We start from the raw sequence: 18,036 nt of genomic DNA on the forward strand, positions 1-18,036 counted from the left end.
TTCGGGGGCACGCTGCCACCTGCGCATCGCTGCCAGGCGATGCGGGGATGCCCCGTCCCGGCCGGAGGGAAGCCTCGGCGGCGCCGGACGGCGGGAGGGAGCGGGAGCCGAGTCCCCCCTTGCTGGTGACGTCTCTCCTTCCTCTTTTTTTTTTTTTTTTTTCCTGTCCCTATAAAGAAACTCGGGCTCGCAGCAACCTCCCAGCCCAGGCACGGCAGCCCCGGCGGGGTGGGGGCGACGGCAGCGGGACAGGAGCCGCCGGCGGTGCCGGCCGTGCCCCAGCGCCGCCCGCCCGCCCGCCCGCCCGCGACGCCCCCGGCCGCACCTGCGCCGCAGCCCCCCGCGCCGGCACCCGCGCCGCCAGTTCCCGGCCGGGAGGGGACAAACGCACGCACGGAGTAAAGTTATCCCGGGAGAAGCCCCGCGCCGCCAGGAGGAAGGACGGACGGACAAGGAAATCCGCAGCGCGAGGATGAAGCAGTGACTGGGAAGAACAATTTAACCGGGATCAACAAGTGGGAACTCCCGCACGCCTCGCCCGTCCCCTCCCTCCCCCGCGCCCGCCCGCAGCCTTTGACAAACTTGTTGCCGCAAAGAAAAGTTGTCCCTATTCACAGGCGGCGGCTGCCGCGCGCTGGACGGACGTAGCGGGAACCCGCCCCCGCCGCGATGGTGCCCCGGGCGCGCGCCGCCCTGGCGCTCTGCGCCCTGCAGGCGCTGCTGCTGCTGCCAGGTAGGACCCGCTGCACCTGGGCCCGCGCGCTGCCTCCCGCCCGCCGCCGCCGCCGCCCCGCTCCCGCCGCCCCGCGCCGCGCCGGGCGCTGACAGCCCGCAGCCCGCCCGCGACCCTGCCGCGGCGCCTCCGCGCGGGCCGAGCTCGCCCGCCCGCTCGGGGGAGCTGGAGGGTGCGGGGCGGGGGGTCTCCCCGCCGCGGCACGGTGCGGGCGGCGCGGGGGGCCCATCCGCGGGGGCGGGGGCCGCGGCTCCGCGCCGGCAAGTGCGCGGGGGCGGCCGGGCGGGCGGGCGGGCGGCGCCGGCGGCGGGCGCTAGGTGGCGCCTGCCGCCGGGCGCGCGGGCGGGCGCGAGGCGCTGAGGGGGGCGGCGGGCGCGCGAGGCGCGGAGGCGGGCGGCGCCGAGGGGCGGTTGGCGGCGCTGAGAGGGCGGCGGGCGGCACCCAAACCCCGCACCCGCCGGGCTCAGCCCCCGCCGCCCTCCGGCACGGCGCAGGGCTCTCTGCCGCCCCCGCCACCGGCTCCTCTCCCCGCGGGCTTCGACGGCCGCTGGGCGCCCGGCGGCCTACCCTTCCCCTCAGGCCTGGGGCGGGCAGCAGCGTTTGGTGCCCCGTCACGGGCGGCCTCTGGGCCTCCCCGCCCGGGGCGACACGTCCTGTGGGCTCACAGCGCCCTGCCGCCTCGTCCCAGAGGGAGAACCAGCCTCACAGACTGCCCGTGCCCAGGCGCCGGTTCTCACCCATGGGTTTCCTCCACCCGGTCTTTCCACCCCTTGCGTTCCCCTCCTGCAGATGGGAGGCATCCGAGGAAATCCCATGCAGAGAACTGCGGTTACCTGGGAGCCCAGTGGGCAAACGATGAATTGACCCCGGAATTTCCCATAACGAGTTTGCAAGGGCTTGGTAACTCAAAATCAACCAACAGCGCTGGCAGCTCGGGTTCTATACTTCAAAGAGGTCAGGGCTTCGTTAAAAGAGATTTGGAAATAAAGGAAGCTGTATCTTCAGGAAAAATCTCCTTGAAGTTTGTTGCACTTGAAGGACGTTTTTCTTCCACACTAACACTTCTGATCCCCTTGAGGTTTCAGCGCGTGGTTAAAAATAGCGATGTGCGGGGCTTCGTGTCTTTGTGTGTCTCCCTGTCCTACGTGGGAGCATTTCAAGTTGCATTTGATCATTTGAAACAGACCTGAGGTAGATGGGGCTTCAAAAGCCGGAGCTGTGGTGTACCTGGGGGCTCCGCACTGCTGCATGCGGGAGCAGAGGCAAACAGGCCGACTTGATTGCTTCATCAGGAATCAGTGCCTAATCTCTGAGATGTGTGGGTACAGAAATCACAGGCAAACACCTACATTTTCTTTGGTATTTCCATTCTTATTTATGTGGTGTTTCTCTATTGTGTTCTCCTCCTCAATATAGATGTTAGATGAGATTCTCTTTTCTCTAATGCTCATTTTACACTTCTGGAAATGCACCGTCTTCCCTGGAGTTACTCCTGATTTTCACCAATATCAGAAAAAAAGGAGGAAGCAGGTTAATGAGATTTAGAAGAGCTTTTCCATCTGCCACATGACTTTTCATTATTTGATTAAGCATGAGGATTTCATTGGATTACCATGCTATTCATTCATGACACTGCAAACTGTATAAGGGAGATGGTCTGCTATTTACTGTGGAATTTCTTTTGACAGTAATTCTCTATGATTTTCTTTGGGTAGTGAACATATTTGGCAACACAGTGCTTCTTTAGCATATTATGTTTTTTTCCTAGTTTAATATGAAGAGGATAGCTTCTGGAAACACGGCGAAGCATCAGTGTCCTTGGTTTTCTTGGATTCATTCAGAGATTTAATGTATTCCTTCTGCAGAAACTCTGAAACTCTTTGACAAGCCCCAGCCCCAGTGAGTTTCACATATTCCCTGTAGTGTAGTTTCACATATTCCCTACAGTAACTCTCCACGGTTACATGTAGAATAAATAGCTAAGCCTGAGACTGTGCCCCGAAGGGCTTGTCCAGCTTCTCCTGAAAAAACAGCAAATCTTAGAAGTAAGAAAGAGCCCTCCACCAAAGATACTCTAGTGGCCATCAGTAGAAGTGTCCAACTTAACCCAGGGCAAGGCAGTTCCTTATCGGAATGGGTATCAGTACCTTGATTTGCATGTGGTATTAAATAGGAAGCTAGTGCAGTCCTCAGAGAGTTCCTGTAATGTGCTACATCTGGCTGACACGTGCAAGTGAGCAGCCAGCTGCACGTTACACCACTTTTTAAAGGTCTGAATAGTCTGGAAAGGTTGCCCATAGAAGGCATATTACAGAAATCCTGATGAATTTCAGAAAGGCTTAGATTGCCGTGGACATTTGTGGATCAGAGAGATAATAAAAAGTATTTGGCAGAAGGCAGAAAGCATGTCTTGCCACAGTGTGTTCCTGAGGATCCAGGATGAAGTGGAGTGCATGCAATGCAATTGCTACTGAAGTGGGTAGGGGAAAAGTCCGGCTACCCACATTTCAGTGCTGACTTTGTTCCTTATTTGCCAGCATTACTTTTCTAATAATTTTAGTCCTAATAATTCTGGAATTTGATCCAGACTCACATCCACATCAGTGCCAGGGATGGCAAGGGCAGGGAAAAAGCCATGTCTGCATCTGGTGACAAAGAAAGGAAGGCAGGCACATCGCTAGCTGTCCCTGTAGGCAAAGGCTGGTGATGGATTTGGAAGCAGCATTATGGATGTCAGACCTTTGTCCATCATTAGAAAAAGATAATCTGTTAGCACAGTCTCTGTGTGCCCTAATTAGGCTGGAAGCCAAACTGAAACAGGGCCAGGAAGTCAGAGGATTCTAGATAGCACTGATGTTATTGAGGTATTAACTCCTCAGTCACCTTTTCCTCAAAGTTCATCTCCAGCGATGGATTTAATGAAACACTGACTTCCCAAGGCACTAGGGGGAAGGTAGATGCAAGGCTGCATCTATCCTGCAGGCTGTAGGTTGATCCTTCGCTGGGAACTTTGTGGACTAAATTAGGCAGAGTTGCACTGAAGAAGTTGAATCTGAGTCACATCCAAACCGTTGCTTCTGCAATGCAGATAGAGGATTTTGCAACTGGAAGCACATTCACCAGGCTAGCTGAGTGAGGGCAGTCCAGCTGCCCAGCCCAAGCGATAGATACCTCCCTGTTCAGGACTTCCCAGGTGCCCAAGTGAAGGAAACTCTTAGCTCTTAACAGACTTTAGCAAAGGTGTTTGCGTGCCCTCTCCTTGTGTGTTAGTGGCTGATTATAACCGTTGTGTCCTTCTGCCTTGCTGGTCAGCAGATAGCGGAGGTTGCCTGGCTGTGTGGCATAAAAGAAGAACCAAAAGTGTTTCAGAATTCCTGAACTGATGCTGGAGGATGGAAGTTAACCATAGCTATAAAATTCAGACAGATCAGCGGATGGTCTCCTTTAGAGAATTCCTAACCTACGTGGCTCATTCCGTCCTCGCGGGTGTTTCGCTGGCCTGGGTGGCTGTGCAAACTTCATCCCTCTTTATAAAAAAGAGCTTCAAAATAGCATATGAATCTTTAAATTTCCTAAGACAGTTCTACAGGTATCATGAAATTTCTTATTACTCCGTAGAGTACTAGTTAGAGTGTTTCTGCTCAAGACCTTTTCTGCGGTAATTATTGTGCAGATAGCAACAGCTGGTCCATGTTTTCGGTAGGGAGTGGGTTGGTTAAAAAGAATTATTGACACTGGCAACACTTTATATGTAGCACGAAAAGTTTAGTGCCTTTCACCTCCTGATGTTATCGTCAGAAAAAAGGTTTTTAGTATATTAGCAGTCCAAATAACTTTTTGGAGGATTGAAATAAACTCAGTAATTTCAATGATTTAACACTGGAAAACTAACAATATTCAAAAATAAAAATTAGGTCCTGCCTAATCTCTTTGAAATTAAAACAAGCTTGAAATTATTTTTTTTTCATTTTGCAACATCTACAGACAAAATATATTAGGAAGGACAGTTTATCTTCCTAACATATACATTTCAAATATGCCACATATCGGTAGCTAAGTCACCTCAGATTCTCGGTTTAGCGAGTAAAGTAATGATTGCCTGCAGTGAGGAAGACCATCAGCTCAGTGGTACAACGTTGCAAAGTGAAAGGCACTAAGGGGATGTTTTTGCCTTTCCTTGGGGCAGTCAGTGCTGGAAAGTTGAGGATCAGATAGCTGACAATATGGGCTGTTGATCAGTTCTAGTAAACCAAAAATCTGTCTCTTAATTGGTGTTATTTCTAAATATTTGCTTTACTATGGGAAAATGTTATAAACAGCAGAGAAAACTTCTTTTAAGCTTGTGATATATGAGCCTCCCTGCCTGAAGCTGCCACAGTCAAAACCAACTGGAAATCTCTCTACACTAATTAATCTATTTAAGGCAAAGAAAAAAATGTAAAGTATTTCTGAATACTTCCCTAACTTCTAAAAAACAGCATCATACCCAAAAGAATACTGAGAATACAAACCAGATTGTTTGTAGAAGGTTTCTGTACAAGAACTTCATATCCTATTTTCTTTAAAATTTTCAAAAATCTGTATCTCTGCACATTTCCCCTTTGCTCTGCTAATATGTATGAATCAAAACAAGAGCAACAAGGTACATTTGAGTTATCTCTGTCCTTTTATGTGTACTCTGAATTGTTCATTTTATGATGAAGTACTTGCAAAAAGCAACAGCTTGGTCTACTTCAGTTTGAAGTAATATATCAACTTGAGCCACAGATAAAGTATTTATACTGCTAGTAGGTTTATGCACAGGTGAAAAGGTTTGCAACAACCACAGGAGATTTCTTTGGTACAGTCAGTGATAGGTGATCTGTTTTTCTCCTAAGTTTGTCTTCCAAATTGCCAGCATGATTTGAAGGAGGGTGAAAATCTCCGTATGCTGTATACACTCACTGAGATGAAATATGTGTTTTGCTTCCAAAGACATTTGCGAAGTCTGTGCAGCAAGGGCCGCTTGATCATCAGTGAAGGGCAGGATGAACAAGGAAGCTGCTTTCGGTTTATGCTGCAAAGCAGTTTAGGGGCAGCAGCAGCAACCTGAATACAGGAAGTTTCCAGGAGGCAGAGTTTGACTTTCACGGTGAGAGTCTGCGAAGGACACTGAGGCTTGGCCCTGTTGCAGTTCACTCGGTTTGACATTTCCTCTGATTTTCGCCCTTACTCTACCTTTGTTTTTTCGCTAGACTGCCCAGATGCCATTGGAATGGGAATTACAAATGGAAATAATTAAAAGATGTTTGGAACATCAAAACAACAGTTACGAGCAAAATAGGCCTGTCTGAAACACTGTCCTTCAGCACCCATCCCAACTGACTGACAGGACACTGCGGCTCCCGAATGCTGATCATGACATTCTCGTACCTCCAGTCCTCACCTTTGAGCAGAGCATCTAACTGTAGTCAACCACAAAAAAATAGGCTGCATAAATAAACTGGCATAAAAGGCGTGTAATAGAGAACTGATCTCCCCATTAAGTTGGACACTTCTTTTTCTTTGTAAGGCCACAGAGAAAATAGCAGAACCTGCCAAAATCAGCCAGCCAAGGTTATTATCTGGAAATGGCATTTAATATAAGCACACATGCTTGAAGCTTGCCCCAGGGAGCAGAACTTTAGCAGCAGAGAGCTTGCAATCACCATGAGCAAGACAAGATTAGAGCAAATCATTTGAAGCAAGGATTTTTGTATGAGAGGTGTGATCTTAAAGACTCATCCATGAGCTGTTTTCCTCAAGTGGGGAAGGAGAAAGGTTGAGAGAAGGTGGGGGATCTGATCTTATGAAACTGTGACGAGCAACACTGATTGCTGCCCATTTTGTTTAAATTGCACGCTACCTGAGTGCTCAGCACGCTCATATGGGGAACCCCAGCCCACCTGAAACCCTGTATTAGCATAAATTAGGAACCGAACTGGGCAAATCTTGTGACTGCTTTTATGACCTGATCACATCTCCTGCATTTGCCAGTAAGTGGAATATAAAACTGGAAAGCATCTATTGGATCAAGTCCAGTCCCCGGTTCATGGAGTTGAATCTGGTGCAGCGAGGCTCGTCTGCGCCTTAGCGGAGGCAGGGTTTGCAGGCATCACTGTATGTACCAGAGTGACTGTCTTAGCCCTGTGCCTTCAAAAGCTTTGAAAATGTAAGCAATGAATTCACATAGTGAGGGCAACTGTGCTACCGGTCAGTGAAAATGTTGCTATCTTTGTATGAGGCTGTTACTAACAATGTAATACAGCTATGTGCTCTGATGGATAGTGAATCAAGTCTTTGAACAGTTTTAAGAGGCAGTCCAATACCCTCATCTCCAAGTCCTTGGATTAGTCTGTCTTTACAGCACATACTTTTTGTCCTCGCTGCATCCTACGTCCCTCTGGTGCTCTCTCCCCCCTTTCCTGAATGTCTCCAAAACTCCCCTCAGGGCTCAGGATTCCTAGAATTTTTACATTACAAAAAGCCAAGAGGAATTTCTCAGCCCTGCCACAGCAGGGGTCTGCACAGTTTCTCTGCCCTGCACCAAAATAAATTTTGCCTTTTAAATTGCATCTGGTGCAGAGATTTGGCAAGCCGGGGTGGGATTGCCTAAGCTCTGCAGCTGAATCTCATCAGTTTTCGGCGAGCAGATGCACTACATCTTCATGCCATACTGAACTTTACAAGATGCAGTTTTTGCAAGCCCCCCAACAGTATCTACAGATGCAAAGGAGTCACAGCGAGCGGGTGCTGTGCTTGTAAGCAATGTTCAGGGCTTTTGTTGTGGCTCTAAGCAGAAAAGCTTTTAGCACTGAGAAGGAATTCTTGACATTACTGAGCAAGAAAGGAAGAACCTCGTCTAACCCTTCCACTGATGAAAGGCTGCACAAGCCAGTTTCCCTTTGTGCCCTGAAGGGAATGGCAAAAGCATATGGTCCCCAAGATTTAAAAATTCAGCCAAAAACTAGACTCAGGCCCAGAATGTAAAGGAAATATATGGACTAGCCTTCTATTTTCAGATCACTTGCCTTTGTCTTCTGCATTTCCACATAGGTTTCCTTAGATCTTCCTGTGTTTTTGTGAACTGTGGGAACGTGATTGCCAAGGAAATAGAGAGGGGAGTTTTCGGCCTTGCTGGGATTGTTCTTGATTTGAGGGTCAAGGAAGTTTGACCCAGTCATTACCTGTTCCATTTTTTTAAAAAATCTCCATGAATCTAAAACACCTCAGCCAAAATGTTTGCTTCCTTAGAGCCTTCAGCTCCGAAACTGCACACCTTAAATTCTTCCTCACAGATACGCGAAGGTCAGTTTGCAGGAAAAATACCAACCACCATGGGGATCCGATATAGTTGTGAGCAAAATGCAATGGCCCATATTGTTCATAGAGGTAATCTGCACAAAAATACACACTAAAGCAGCTGTTCTGTAAAGGACCAGTCTTGTGTGTGGTGTTAACTCCTTTCTAATTAACTGAAATCAGTGCTGAATACAACAATGTGGGCACTCAGACCATGCAGAAAACCTTTTCCCTCTGTTTTCTAGGTAGGCCAGTGTGGATTTGGGCCCCACAGATAGAACAATTTAGGAGTGAAAGCAATTTTTTTTCCATGCCCGGAAAAGTGCAGCTGCTGATGTAGATGTGGAGCCTCCCAAAATCCCAGTCCTGATCCTAGAGTCCCTCACAGCTCATCAGAAGGGCTTAACTTGGCCCTTTGGAGCCATAGGGATCATGGCTGGAAGCTGACACTGAGCCTGGCCTTCCTTAGCTTTTGGATTTGGTAGCATATGGTCTGGTGTTTCAGACCTTTAATGTGCTGATGCCAACCAAAACATGTCAGGACTATAAAAAGTGTTTTTCCCCTCCACTTCTTCAGTTGTTCTTCCAGCTGCCTGAAGCTGCCTCCCAGAGGGGCCGTAACCCATGCCCACACAGTAGCGTTTGGAAACCCTTCTTGTGGGCAACGCTAATTACAGTGCGCCTCCACGCAGGAAATGCCTGTTGGAAGAGATTGCCCGGAGCCCCCAACAGGAAGACGTATGTGACTGTGTTTGAAAGGAGGGAAGTAAAACACTGTGGATTATAACTTGCCAACCTCAAGGTCTCTGTCTTTCCTTGCAGAAAAATAAAACCCACAGGTGCACAATAGGCAGCGGTGTCCAGCGCTGCGTCGCTAGATCCGTTCCCCCCTCTCTCCTTAGGGAACCGTACCTGCTCTGATCCCTGCCACGTCTCTCCTGAGTAGATACTGTCACGGCTAGTTTGCTCCGCAAAGATAAGGGAACTTCGTGAACATGCACCTCTTAAAAGGACAGGTACTGCCTTTCCTCCTCAGCCCCTGCGGGATGATCAGAAGAAATAATGCTGCAGTGCCCAGGCGTGGGGAGAAATGCTTTCCCCAGGCCTCTCCGTAGATACGTATGAGGCATAGAAGTTAGATCAGCTTTCGCTGCATGGCACAGCAGGACAAAGCTAAACAGCAAATTTGGCTAGTTAAAAGGGTTTTGTACTGTTACAATTAGAGGATGATTCAAGTGAACGTAAACAATGATGTCACCCTGAGAACCTTTTGAACACAATTTAAGCTATTACATGGTGTGAAGCAGAGAGAATCGGCTAACCTTTTGGCCTGCCACATTTTTCCTCTACAAATGGATGATGTCTGGATTATTTTCATTTCATGTTCTTGCATTTGGGGCAAGCTTTGCTCTCAGTTACACTGGTTTAAAACTGTAGCTTGGCTGAAGACAATTGCCTGTCTTTGAATTTACCTTTCTGTAACTGAGAATATTTATTTTATTACAGTTGTTTATAAATTTTGTGGTAGAATCCGAATGAGAAAAGCACTCACTGAAAGCTGCTCTCATGACTGCATGCTTCGTAAAGGTAGAGATTTTACTGATCTCGTCTGAAAATCCTGATTTGTTTTGGAAGTGCAAATTCACTGCAAGAAAGCCAAGTGACATGTAGCTCCTTTCTCTCTCTCTACTCCTCAGTTTAAGTATTCCTCCGTGACTATTCCCAGCTCTATGTTGAAGGAAAGCCGTGTATGGCCCCTGCACATAGACTGCAGCAGTATCTGGCTGTGGGAGGCAGCACACACTAGTCCACCTTGGCGCTAACAATCCACTATTTGGGAACCAGCGCATGCTTTTGCTTCCCATTTTTTTCAGTCCTGAAGAACCCACATTCTGCTAAGCCTTCTGGAGGCTCTCATACTTAAAACAACTTTTCCTCAGTCTTGGCAAACGTTCTGTTTCGTAAGGACCGAATAGCAGAACAAGAGAGCAAGTTTTGGCCCAACAGGACTTACCAGAGAAAGTAATTAAAGTGCACAGTTGTATATCAGCATGAGGGGAGCATAGGATTCAACGGGGGAGGGATTCCCTGGGGCAGAACCTCCTTTGGCTGTAATCTCAGTACACTTGACCCATCTCACTTGAAAGTGAGCCGCCGTGTTTCTCATCATCCCACTCAGTGATGACTTCTTAAAGTCAAATGATCCTGCGAGTCTCTGGGAAAGGAAAGCCCAGTTGTTACCACGAAGCTGCTAATAGTTGTGTTAACAGTTTTACTCCTTAATCCACTGACATATCAGGTTCAGATTCTGTGCAGCAATGAAATAAGCCCAGTCTTTGGTATGATGTATTTTTAGGTTTGGAGTTGCTCCTGCTGTCCCAGGCTTTGCTCGCATTTGGATTGTTTTCTCATGGCTTTCACACCAAGTCAAATAAACAGTGGTAGCTTCATCCTCTAGGTCACTGTAGCTCTGTACGTTTTGCCTCATATAAAATGCAGTTTAGCTTGGGTAATATCACCCTGCCCTAATGAAAGAGAAGTGCAGGTCAAACAAAGTGGCCCAATATGACACAGTTCCTCGGATGGAGGAGCTGTCGGGGCAAGGACTCTTCAGGAAGGTGGCAGGTTGCTGAGAAGGGTATGTGAAAATTTTCCCCCATCTGACTCCAGACAGTGCTGTGAGCTACAATCCCGATCAGGAGGTTTTGTCATTACATTTGAAGGAGGATGTATACAAGGCTGATTCCTTCTTCTTAGCTTTAGACGTGAGTTTATTCAGGAATGCTGTCTGAACTATACACTTTTCAACCAGAAAGACCAATACACTTGGTTATTCATATGCTATGGCCCATATCAGGAGAAAGCTGCTAGAAAGGCTGCGGTGGGGGAACACAGAAAGACCCCGAATAAGATTTGGATTTTCACAATATATTAATTAGAGTATGATTTTTCTACCAAGGATAAAAACATTTGATTGTCTTGTACTTGGTCTTTTTTATTGTTGTATTCTTTTGAAATGTAATGTTCAAGCCTGCATAGTCAAATTCCATAATTAATTTAATTTAATAAATTAAATTTTTAAATAAATCATGAAGGAGTGTAGTATGCCTTCTCCTGGCTACTGAAGTTGATCTCTGTTGAAGTTTGTGCATAACTTTGGCTGTTATATTGTTATTATCATTGAAGTACCAGCTTTCCTTTCCTGATGTACTATGCAGCCTGTCAGAGCTGGTACGCAGTATCATCTAGGGCAGGCAGCCACAAAGAGGCACTGCAGCATCCCACAAGTCCACTAATGTGGACTAATGCTCCCAAGGGAAAGGTTTGCCTTTTCCCATCCTAAGAACGTGTGCCACATTTTGTTTTAACATTCTTCACGATTGTATCTTCAACTTCCTGGAGAGTTTCTGCCAGCAGGACAAAGGAAGAGAAAAGGAGACAATTTTGTCTGAGAATAAACCACAGTTTTCATCTGCCAAACCTGTCCTGCACTTTTGGGGAAAATTAGGGCAGAAAAGCTGAAAATTCTGTGCTCAAGGTGAGATTACTGGACAAGCTAAAACCAAGCTAGTTTGGATTTCCATCGGGTAGAGTTTGCATAGCTGCAGCTCAAAGCCATTTGTTCTTTCACTGTGCTATGTCACAGTATCAGCGTGCTTTAAAACGTTAATCTAGTCTTTTAAATAATAGGATTTGTGGCCTGTTATTGAGCAATACAACTTTGACAGTTTGGCTCTCTGTCTACCTGTGACGGTGGCGTCCTTCAGTCTGACCACTTGAGCTGAGAGTTTTGGTTGCAACATCTTCCTGATGTAGCTGAAATTTTTATATAAGGAACTTTTCAGGAAGGTTACATTAAAAGGATAAAGGTAACTTTCAGAAATGGGCAGCTATTGCTTGGGAAATGAGGAGTGATCATGGCAGGAGAAATGACTGGATAGAATCAATTAAGCCAGAAATATGTGATACAAAGCTGACAGCATGAACTCTTAAAAGGGTGAAGCAAATCCACTTGTAAAGGCAACTAGAAATTGTTCCAGGATCTGCAAATGCATGTCAGAGATGTGCTCTAAGGAGCTCCTGTTGCCCGTGCAGTACTGCACACTGTCCTTTAGGGGCTGGTCTGTTGCATTAAAAAAGCCACCAGAGCTTTTCTCCTTGTGCACAGAGGGGACAGAAGCACATCCAGCCAAACGGCCACGATGCTGTCACTAGCATGCTCCTCAGATGGTATCTTTGTCTTTCCTGGATCACATTAGGGCAGCCACACTGCGCAATCAGCAAGGTGAAAACCGCCGGAGTTGAGTAGAAGCTCTTTTCCGCAACAAAAGGCCAGGTTTAAGCTATAATTTATAGCCTAGTGCATGACACGCTGCTTGAGGGAGATACAGAAGGCTTTAGGCTGGGATTCCTGTTATAGGTTTTGGACATTGCTGAGGTAGGGGTCAAACCCTTTTCTATGTACTTATTTGCATTCTTTGGGCAGCTGAGACAGTGGTTAATAATGCCATCGTTAAAACCATCCCCCTTATAGTCCAAGGTTAGTACTTCACCATGACGAACCACATAGCTAATGCGTTGCAGAGCCTCTGTTTCAGACCTCTGGTTCTTTGATTTCCAGACTGACTGATACATCTGGTCTTGTCTGGTGTTGCCATACACAGGCTCCTTAAATTTAGAGCTGAGCTAAACAGACTTTGAGGACATTACTGTACTGCATCAGCTTCATTCTATAGAGGAGGCCACAAGTGACCCATGATTTTTTGGGGTTGCCCTCCTTAAGCTATCCCCAGTCATTAACCAGTTTTGAAAACCTTCTCCTGCTTGATCTGCCCAACACTGCAGGGAATGCACAGAAAAGCCTCATTAAGAGAGCCCAGAACAACCTAATTCCTTTAGTCATCTTTCCTGCTTTAAGATCTTTCTGCTTATCTGAGCTCTGGTCTTGACATCTGCTGGTAGTGAAAGCAAAATCGTGACACCTGGGCGTGGTGGGATGTGAAGAGAATATCTAATATTCCCATCTTCTTGCAGTGTATATGATAAAGGAATTGAGAGGAATTCTCAGCGTACATAGGGCAAAGGTCTCTCTCTGGTGCTCTTTCGTTTAATCGGTCAAGTGATGTCCTTCAGTGTGTATTGTAATGCTCGCCTTTGAAAGGCTGCCTTTTTTGTTTTGATTCTATATTGTTCTAAGTTAAATAGTAGGAAAAGAGAAATCTCTGCTGCCATAACATTCTCTTATAGGTCTATTCATTATAGACCCTGAGAGGAAACGGAGAGTTCCCCAGGACAATGCTCTGATATACAAACGAGCATACATTAACTTTCTGTGACTGTGTAGTTCATTTTTGGCCGCATTTCCTTCACGTTCTTAGGAACGTGGATTCAGGTGTGATTTGGTTTGATGTCTTCCTTTCCCTTGAACGGCTCTCGTGTTGGACATACTGCACTTCAAGCAGGGGAGGCCTGGGATGGAAGTGCCTCAAGCAAACATGGTGGTGCAGTGATGGCACTTCTGGAGTGAGTGGGAGGGCCAGGTTGAGAGGAGCAGAGCAGACCAGGCCAGGGCTGCGGGGCTACAGCTGAACTGGGTGAGGGAAGCTCGGTCGGCAGCTGGCCAGGCCCAGTGCCCCAGGGCAAGAAGAATGGTCAGGTACGTAGGGCACAAGCAGTGACACAACTTTGGTTCCCTGCCTGTTGAGGAGCACCTTATGGGAAGCCACTTAGGGGCATATCTACAGCAGCTTTGGCAGCACTAACTCCAGAACAGGGGATGTAGACGGGGATGATACAGGAACACCCCAAGTCTGTAGATGTCAAATGGCTGATGCAATTACAGCGGTGTTCTCTGTACTGATTAGCGTGGACACTTTGCCCAGGAACACAGCTCAGCTGCTTCATGAGCTGCGCTCTTGAGTTTGTAGGTACCCACTCAGACCTCTCCTGCTCTGGGCACTTCAGCATTGTCGTCCAGACACGCTTTCTGCTTTTGCGCCTCTGCTCTTCTGTAAAACAGGGAGATTAGCACTTCCGTTCCTCCCTGGAGTGCTGGGACGATAAACATCTTGAAGAGAAAAAGAAGCTCAGGTGCTGCAGTGGTGGGAGCCATGAATTTACTTTGTCTTTCACTTCCATCGCCCGAGAAAAAGTCATTTGAACCTACAAGGATATTGAGGCATTTAAAGTTGTAATGTTTAGGACTGGGATACCTTGGTAGGCCTGGCCCCAGGTCAGTTCTGGTCTGTCAGAGAGGAGCTTGGTGTTGGCTGTTGCTCTTTCACACTAACATGTTGTGCTCTCAGCTGTTTGGCATGGGAACAAAGCCAAGTAGATGAAAAAGATTAGAGCCTCCATCAGTCATTGTTACCCTGTCTTCTGCAAACAGCTTTGCCCAGTCTGACAAGTGAGACGCCTGCTTCTGAAACGCTGTGTGTCCCATCCAAAAGGTGTGTCTAGCACACCACTCCGTGCAAATGCTGGCTTGCAGAGCCTGCTCACTGGTCCTGGATACCACCAGGGGCATGGCACCAATGCTCAGTGGTTGCAAGGCTACAGTTTTTCTTGAATTTCTTTTTACATGGTACCTCTGTTAGCCTCTTGGCCCCACACGTACACTGTAGGTTGCTGCTAGCTTCCTTGGAGGTATAAAGAAGCGTGTACATACACACACGCACACACGTGCAAATGCATGCAGTGTCACTCCACTTGCCACCAGAGTCTGAAAAGCTTCTCGGTTTTCATTTTGACCATGTCTTCTGGCACAGAGAAATTTGCCAAGCTAATTTTCAGCTCCTGTCTAGTGGATTCCCCTGCTGAGCATCTGCTATAGATGAAGGATTCCAGACTGAGAGTTTGTTCCAGTCTCCCCTGGGCACATCCGTGTCGGAGGTGCTTCTTGGAGCACTAGTTAATGAGCCTGAGCGTGGATGTGGTTGTGCTGACATTCAGAAGGCGTTTCTGCTCCTCAGAGGAGGAGGGTATCCCTCGCACCTTCGCAGCCCACTGGTCTTCTGTTGACATTCAGCCCAGCAGAAATAAGGTGCTTCCAGGTGCCAGACTGTGCCAGGGGTTGAGAGTGAATACTGCATTTAGCAAAGTTGAGGAGGCAAAAGGAGAAATCCCCCTTGCCAGGAGCTCACTTGTTCTGGAACTTGCAGACTTTTGGGGGAGAGGAATGACCTGCAATTGGGCAGCATTCAGCAAGGGTTCGAAACACACTGTCACATGCTCTTTTCTCCTTGCCCTCTCTGTTTGCCCCATCAAACACCCTTACAGGAGAGGGCACCACAGTCCCTGACACCAGACATTCATTAGTGTGAGCTCTTTCCAGCTCCTGTGGAAACCAGAGAGCCTTCCTCTGGATGCAGCTGAGATGCAGAACTGGGAGCCAATTTGCTTGAGCCCTAATTGCTACTGTGCTGCAGGCTTCCTGTATGACCTTAAGTAAGATACTTATCTTTGTCTTCAGTTTCCAGCAGTATATAATAGCAATTACTTACCAACCTCACAAACATGTTGCAAGGTTAAATCCCTTTGTAAGCCATCTCGCAACTAATCTCAGAAGTGCAGAATGTTATGATTATTTTTATTGCCATTTCAGCACTGTCTTTTCTCAGCCATGGGTGTTTTTCTATGATGTCCACACCTACCAAACCTACAGGTAGGGCTTAAATACCAGTTTCCACAAAAGACACTGTGATTTTCTGAGCACAACATACTCAATCGTCATTCCCAAAGGCCCTTAGAGGGGGCCATGCAGAAAACTGGGTGGACACACAGACACAGACAAGTCATGGACCTTCTCTTCCCATACCTGGAGGCCACACCGCTGATGCTTGTTTTAGTGTGTGTTAAGATTTTGTCTTGGGGAGGAAGGGTGGGAGGAAGGACAGAAAGAGGCATTGTTACTCTTTGGAAAGCTTTTTTTTTTTTTTCCCCACACACAGCTGGCCTGGCAGATCTTTAAGTATTCAATATGCATTTCTGTCAGCAGCAGGTCCAAAGAGCGGTCTACTGGGGTGTCACAGTAGGACAGGAGCCAACAGGAGAAAGTACATGTAGGTCTTGCCATTCTCTTGCTGCCCTGGAAGAGGGGCTGCAAGTCCCTGGGAATGAAGTGAGCGGGAGGCAGCAGAGGTGAGGGCTCAAAGTGCAGAAGGATGCCCCAGGGACCAAAATGTCTCACTGAAGCCCTGTGTGGTGGTCGCTGGGGGGTGAGGGAGGTATCAAGGTACGCTGGCCATGCTCTAGCTGGAAGGGGAGAAGTTTGCCTCCCCGAATGGCTATACAAACACCTTGCTCTCTGCTGAATTACCAGGGATCAGATGGGTTTATGGATGATGGTTGTCACAAATTCCTCGTTCACCGTGCAGCAACGTACACTTGTGAAGCCGGCCCGGGGAAAGGTACTGAACGCTTAGCACTCCTTCAGCCACTCCTTTGGATACCCTTGACTGATAATCTGGCACTTTTCACATGCAGTTAAGTCATCTAAAAAAGATCAAATTATTGAAGAAGCAGAAAGTTGATCTTTGCACCCAGGCTAAGCAATTCATTTGCTTAATCTCTTACAGAGCTGTTTCCCTCACTTGAAATGGGAGAGCATAAATGAGTTTTCCTTGGAATATGCTCTCCTGGCCTTTTAATTAAGAGGAAAATATATATTTAAAACAAAATACCTGGCCATTATCAGTTTTCATGGCTATTATTCTATTTGTCAGCTGTGGCAATCCATTTGCCGTGTGAACTGCAATGCTAAGGCTTCGGTATCTTTGTGCTCAGGAGCAGCATATTCCCAAGCTTGTTGTCTTTGGCCTGGCCAATATTTTATCTGCCAGAGCCAACGTTAATGAAAAATTCCTGAAAAATTCCACATTTCAGCACAGCAACCCTCTGATGGGAATAACAATCTCTCCTGACCTCGTTCAAAAGCAGAAATTGGGCAGGATACAAAATAGTGGAGGTATTTCCAAAACCCCCTACTGGGGGTGGGGGGAGGTACTTTGTGCTAAGTTTTTGCTCCTTGCCAGCCTTTATAGATGATATCAACACTGCCAGGTTGTGTGCTCCTCAGAGTACCTGCATCCAAAATCAGCGTTTCTCGGAACGGACAGGCATGCCGTCAGAAGCGCTGGGCTGGGGAAACACAGATGAACTGCCTTCTAGTTTTGTTGCACTACAGCCTCCCCTCTTTGAAGCAGTCCGAATGATACAGCCTCTTTATAACGAGCTTCTCTAAGCTGGAACAGATCTCTGTAGAAGTGGGTTTCCCCTTCTGGGACAGCGCCGGTGAAGTACTGACTTGAGTCTTTTTGACATGGGGAGCAGGAGCATTTGCGATCCATTACAGTCAGCATTAGCCTAGATCCATTGTAATGTATGGGCTCATCTCCTCTTGGCCTAAGACAGTCCGGAAAATTAAGGTCAGTCAAATGAAGCTGTGAAATAAAAGCCCAGTCACGAGTAAGGTGGCCTTAAATCACTGCTACCGACTGCAAATTGACAGTGCAGGGAAACAGAAGGGATTAGGTTACTCCGACTTGCATGAATTGAATTCACACAGCTAGTCATTTGCCTTAAGAGTTCAGCATATCGGGCATATTTGCCTGTTGTAAGCAGTGTAACACCAGAGCTTAACTGGCGTACGAGCTGCGTCACAACGAAATGGCTCACTGGAGCAGGAGAAGGGCCCCCCCGAATCTACCCTTTGATCCCCTCACTGGAGCCTTGCACAGCGAGACTGTCCTCCACTCTCTGGCAAGGCGTCTTCTCAAGACAGCCACTATGATGTGGGCAGGGCCGGCGAGCCAGGGCTGTGAAAACGTCTCCTCGTGGAAGGTCCCAACACAGACAGGCAAGAGCGGCCATTCTCAAGAGACTTTGGAACAAAGCTAAGGGGCGTCCTAGATTTCTTCCCACGAAGTGCATGTTACTCTGTGAATGGAGAAGTGAGTGGGCTTGTCAGAGAGTGAGGAAGAAAA

The 18,036-nt window shown here is 47.5% G+C and overlaps 1 protein-coding gene across 3 annotated transcripts in view; it reads left to right on the forward strand.

Annotated features, from left to right (window-relative positions):
- Positions 1-335: 335 nt before the first annotated feature.
- The window catches only part of LOC112982911 (vascular endothelial growth factor receptor kdr-like), a 147,172-nt gene continuing 129,471 nt past the window's right edge, over positions 336-18,036 (forward strand). For 2 of the 3 annotated variants that reach the window (XM_064518089.1, XM_064518091.1), the window contains exon 1: positions 336-733. In XM_064518089.1, coding sequence (XP_064374159.1) covers positions 670-733 — 64 coding nt within the window. In that variant the 5' untranslated portion in view covers positions 336-669. The remainder of the gene's footprint in view (positions 734-18,036) is intronic. The other variant, XM_064518090.1, reaches the window with a different exon arrangement.

Source organism: Dromaius novaehollandiae, chromosome 11, assembly GCF_036370855.1.
Source record: "Dromaius novaehollandiae isolate bDroNov1 chromosome 11, bDroNov1.hap1, whole genome shotgun sequence".
In the NCBI taxonomy this organism is placed as follows: domain Eukaryota; kingdom Metazoa; phylum Chordata; class Aves; order Casuariiformes; family Dromaiidae; genus Dromaius; species Dromaius novaehollandiae.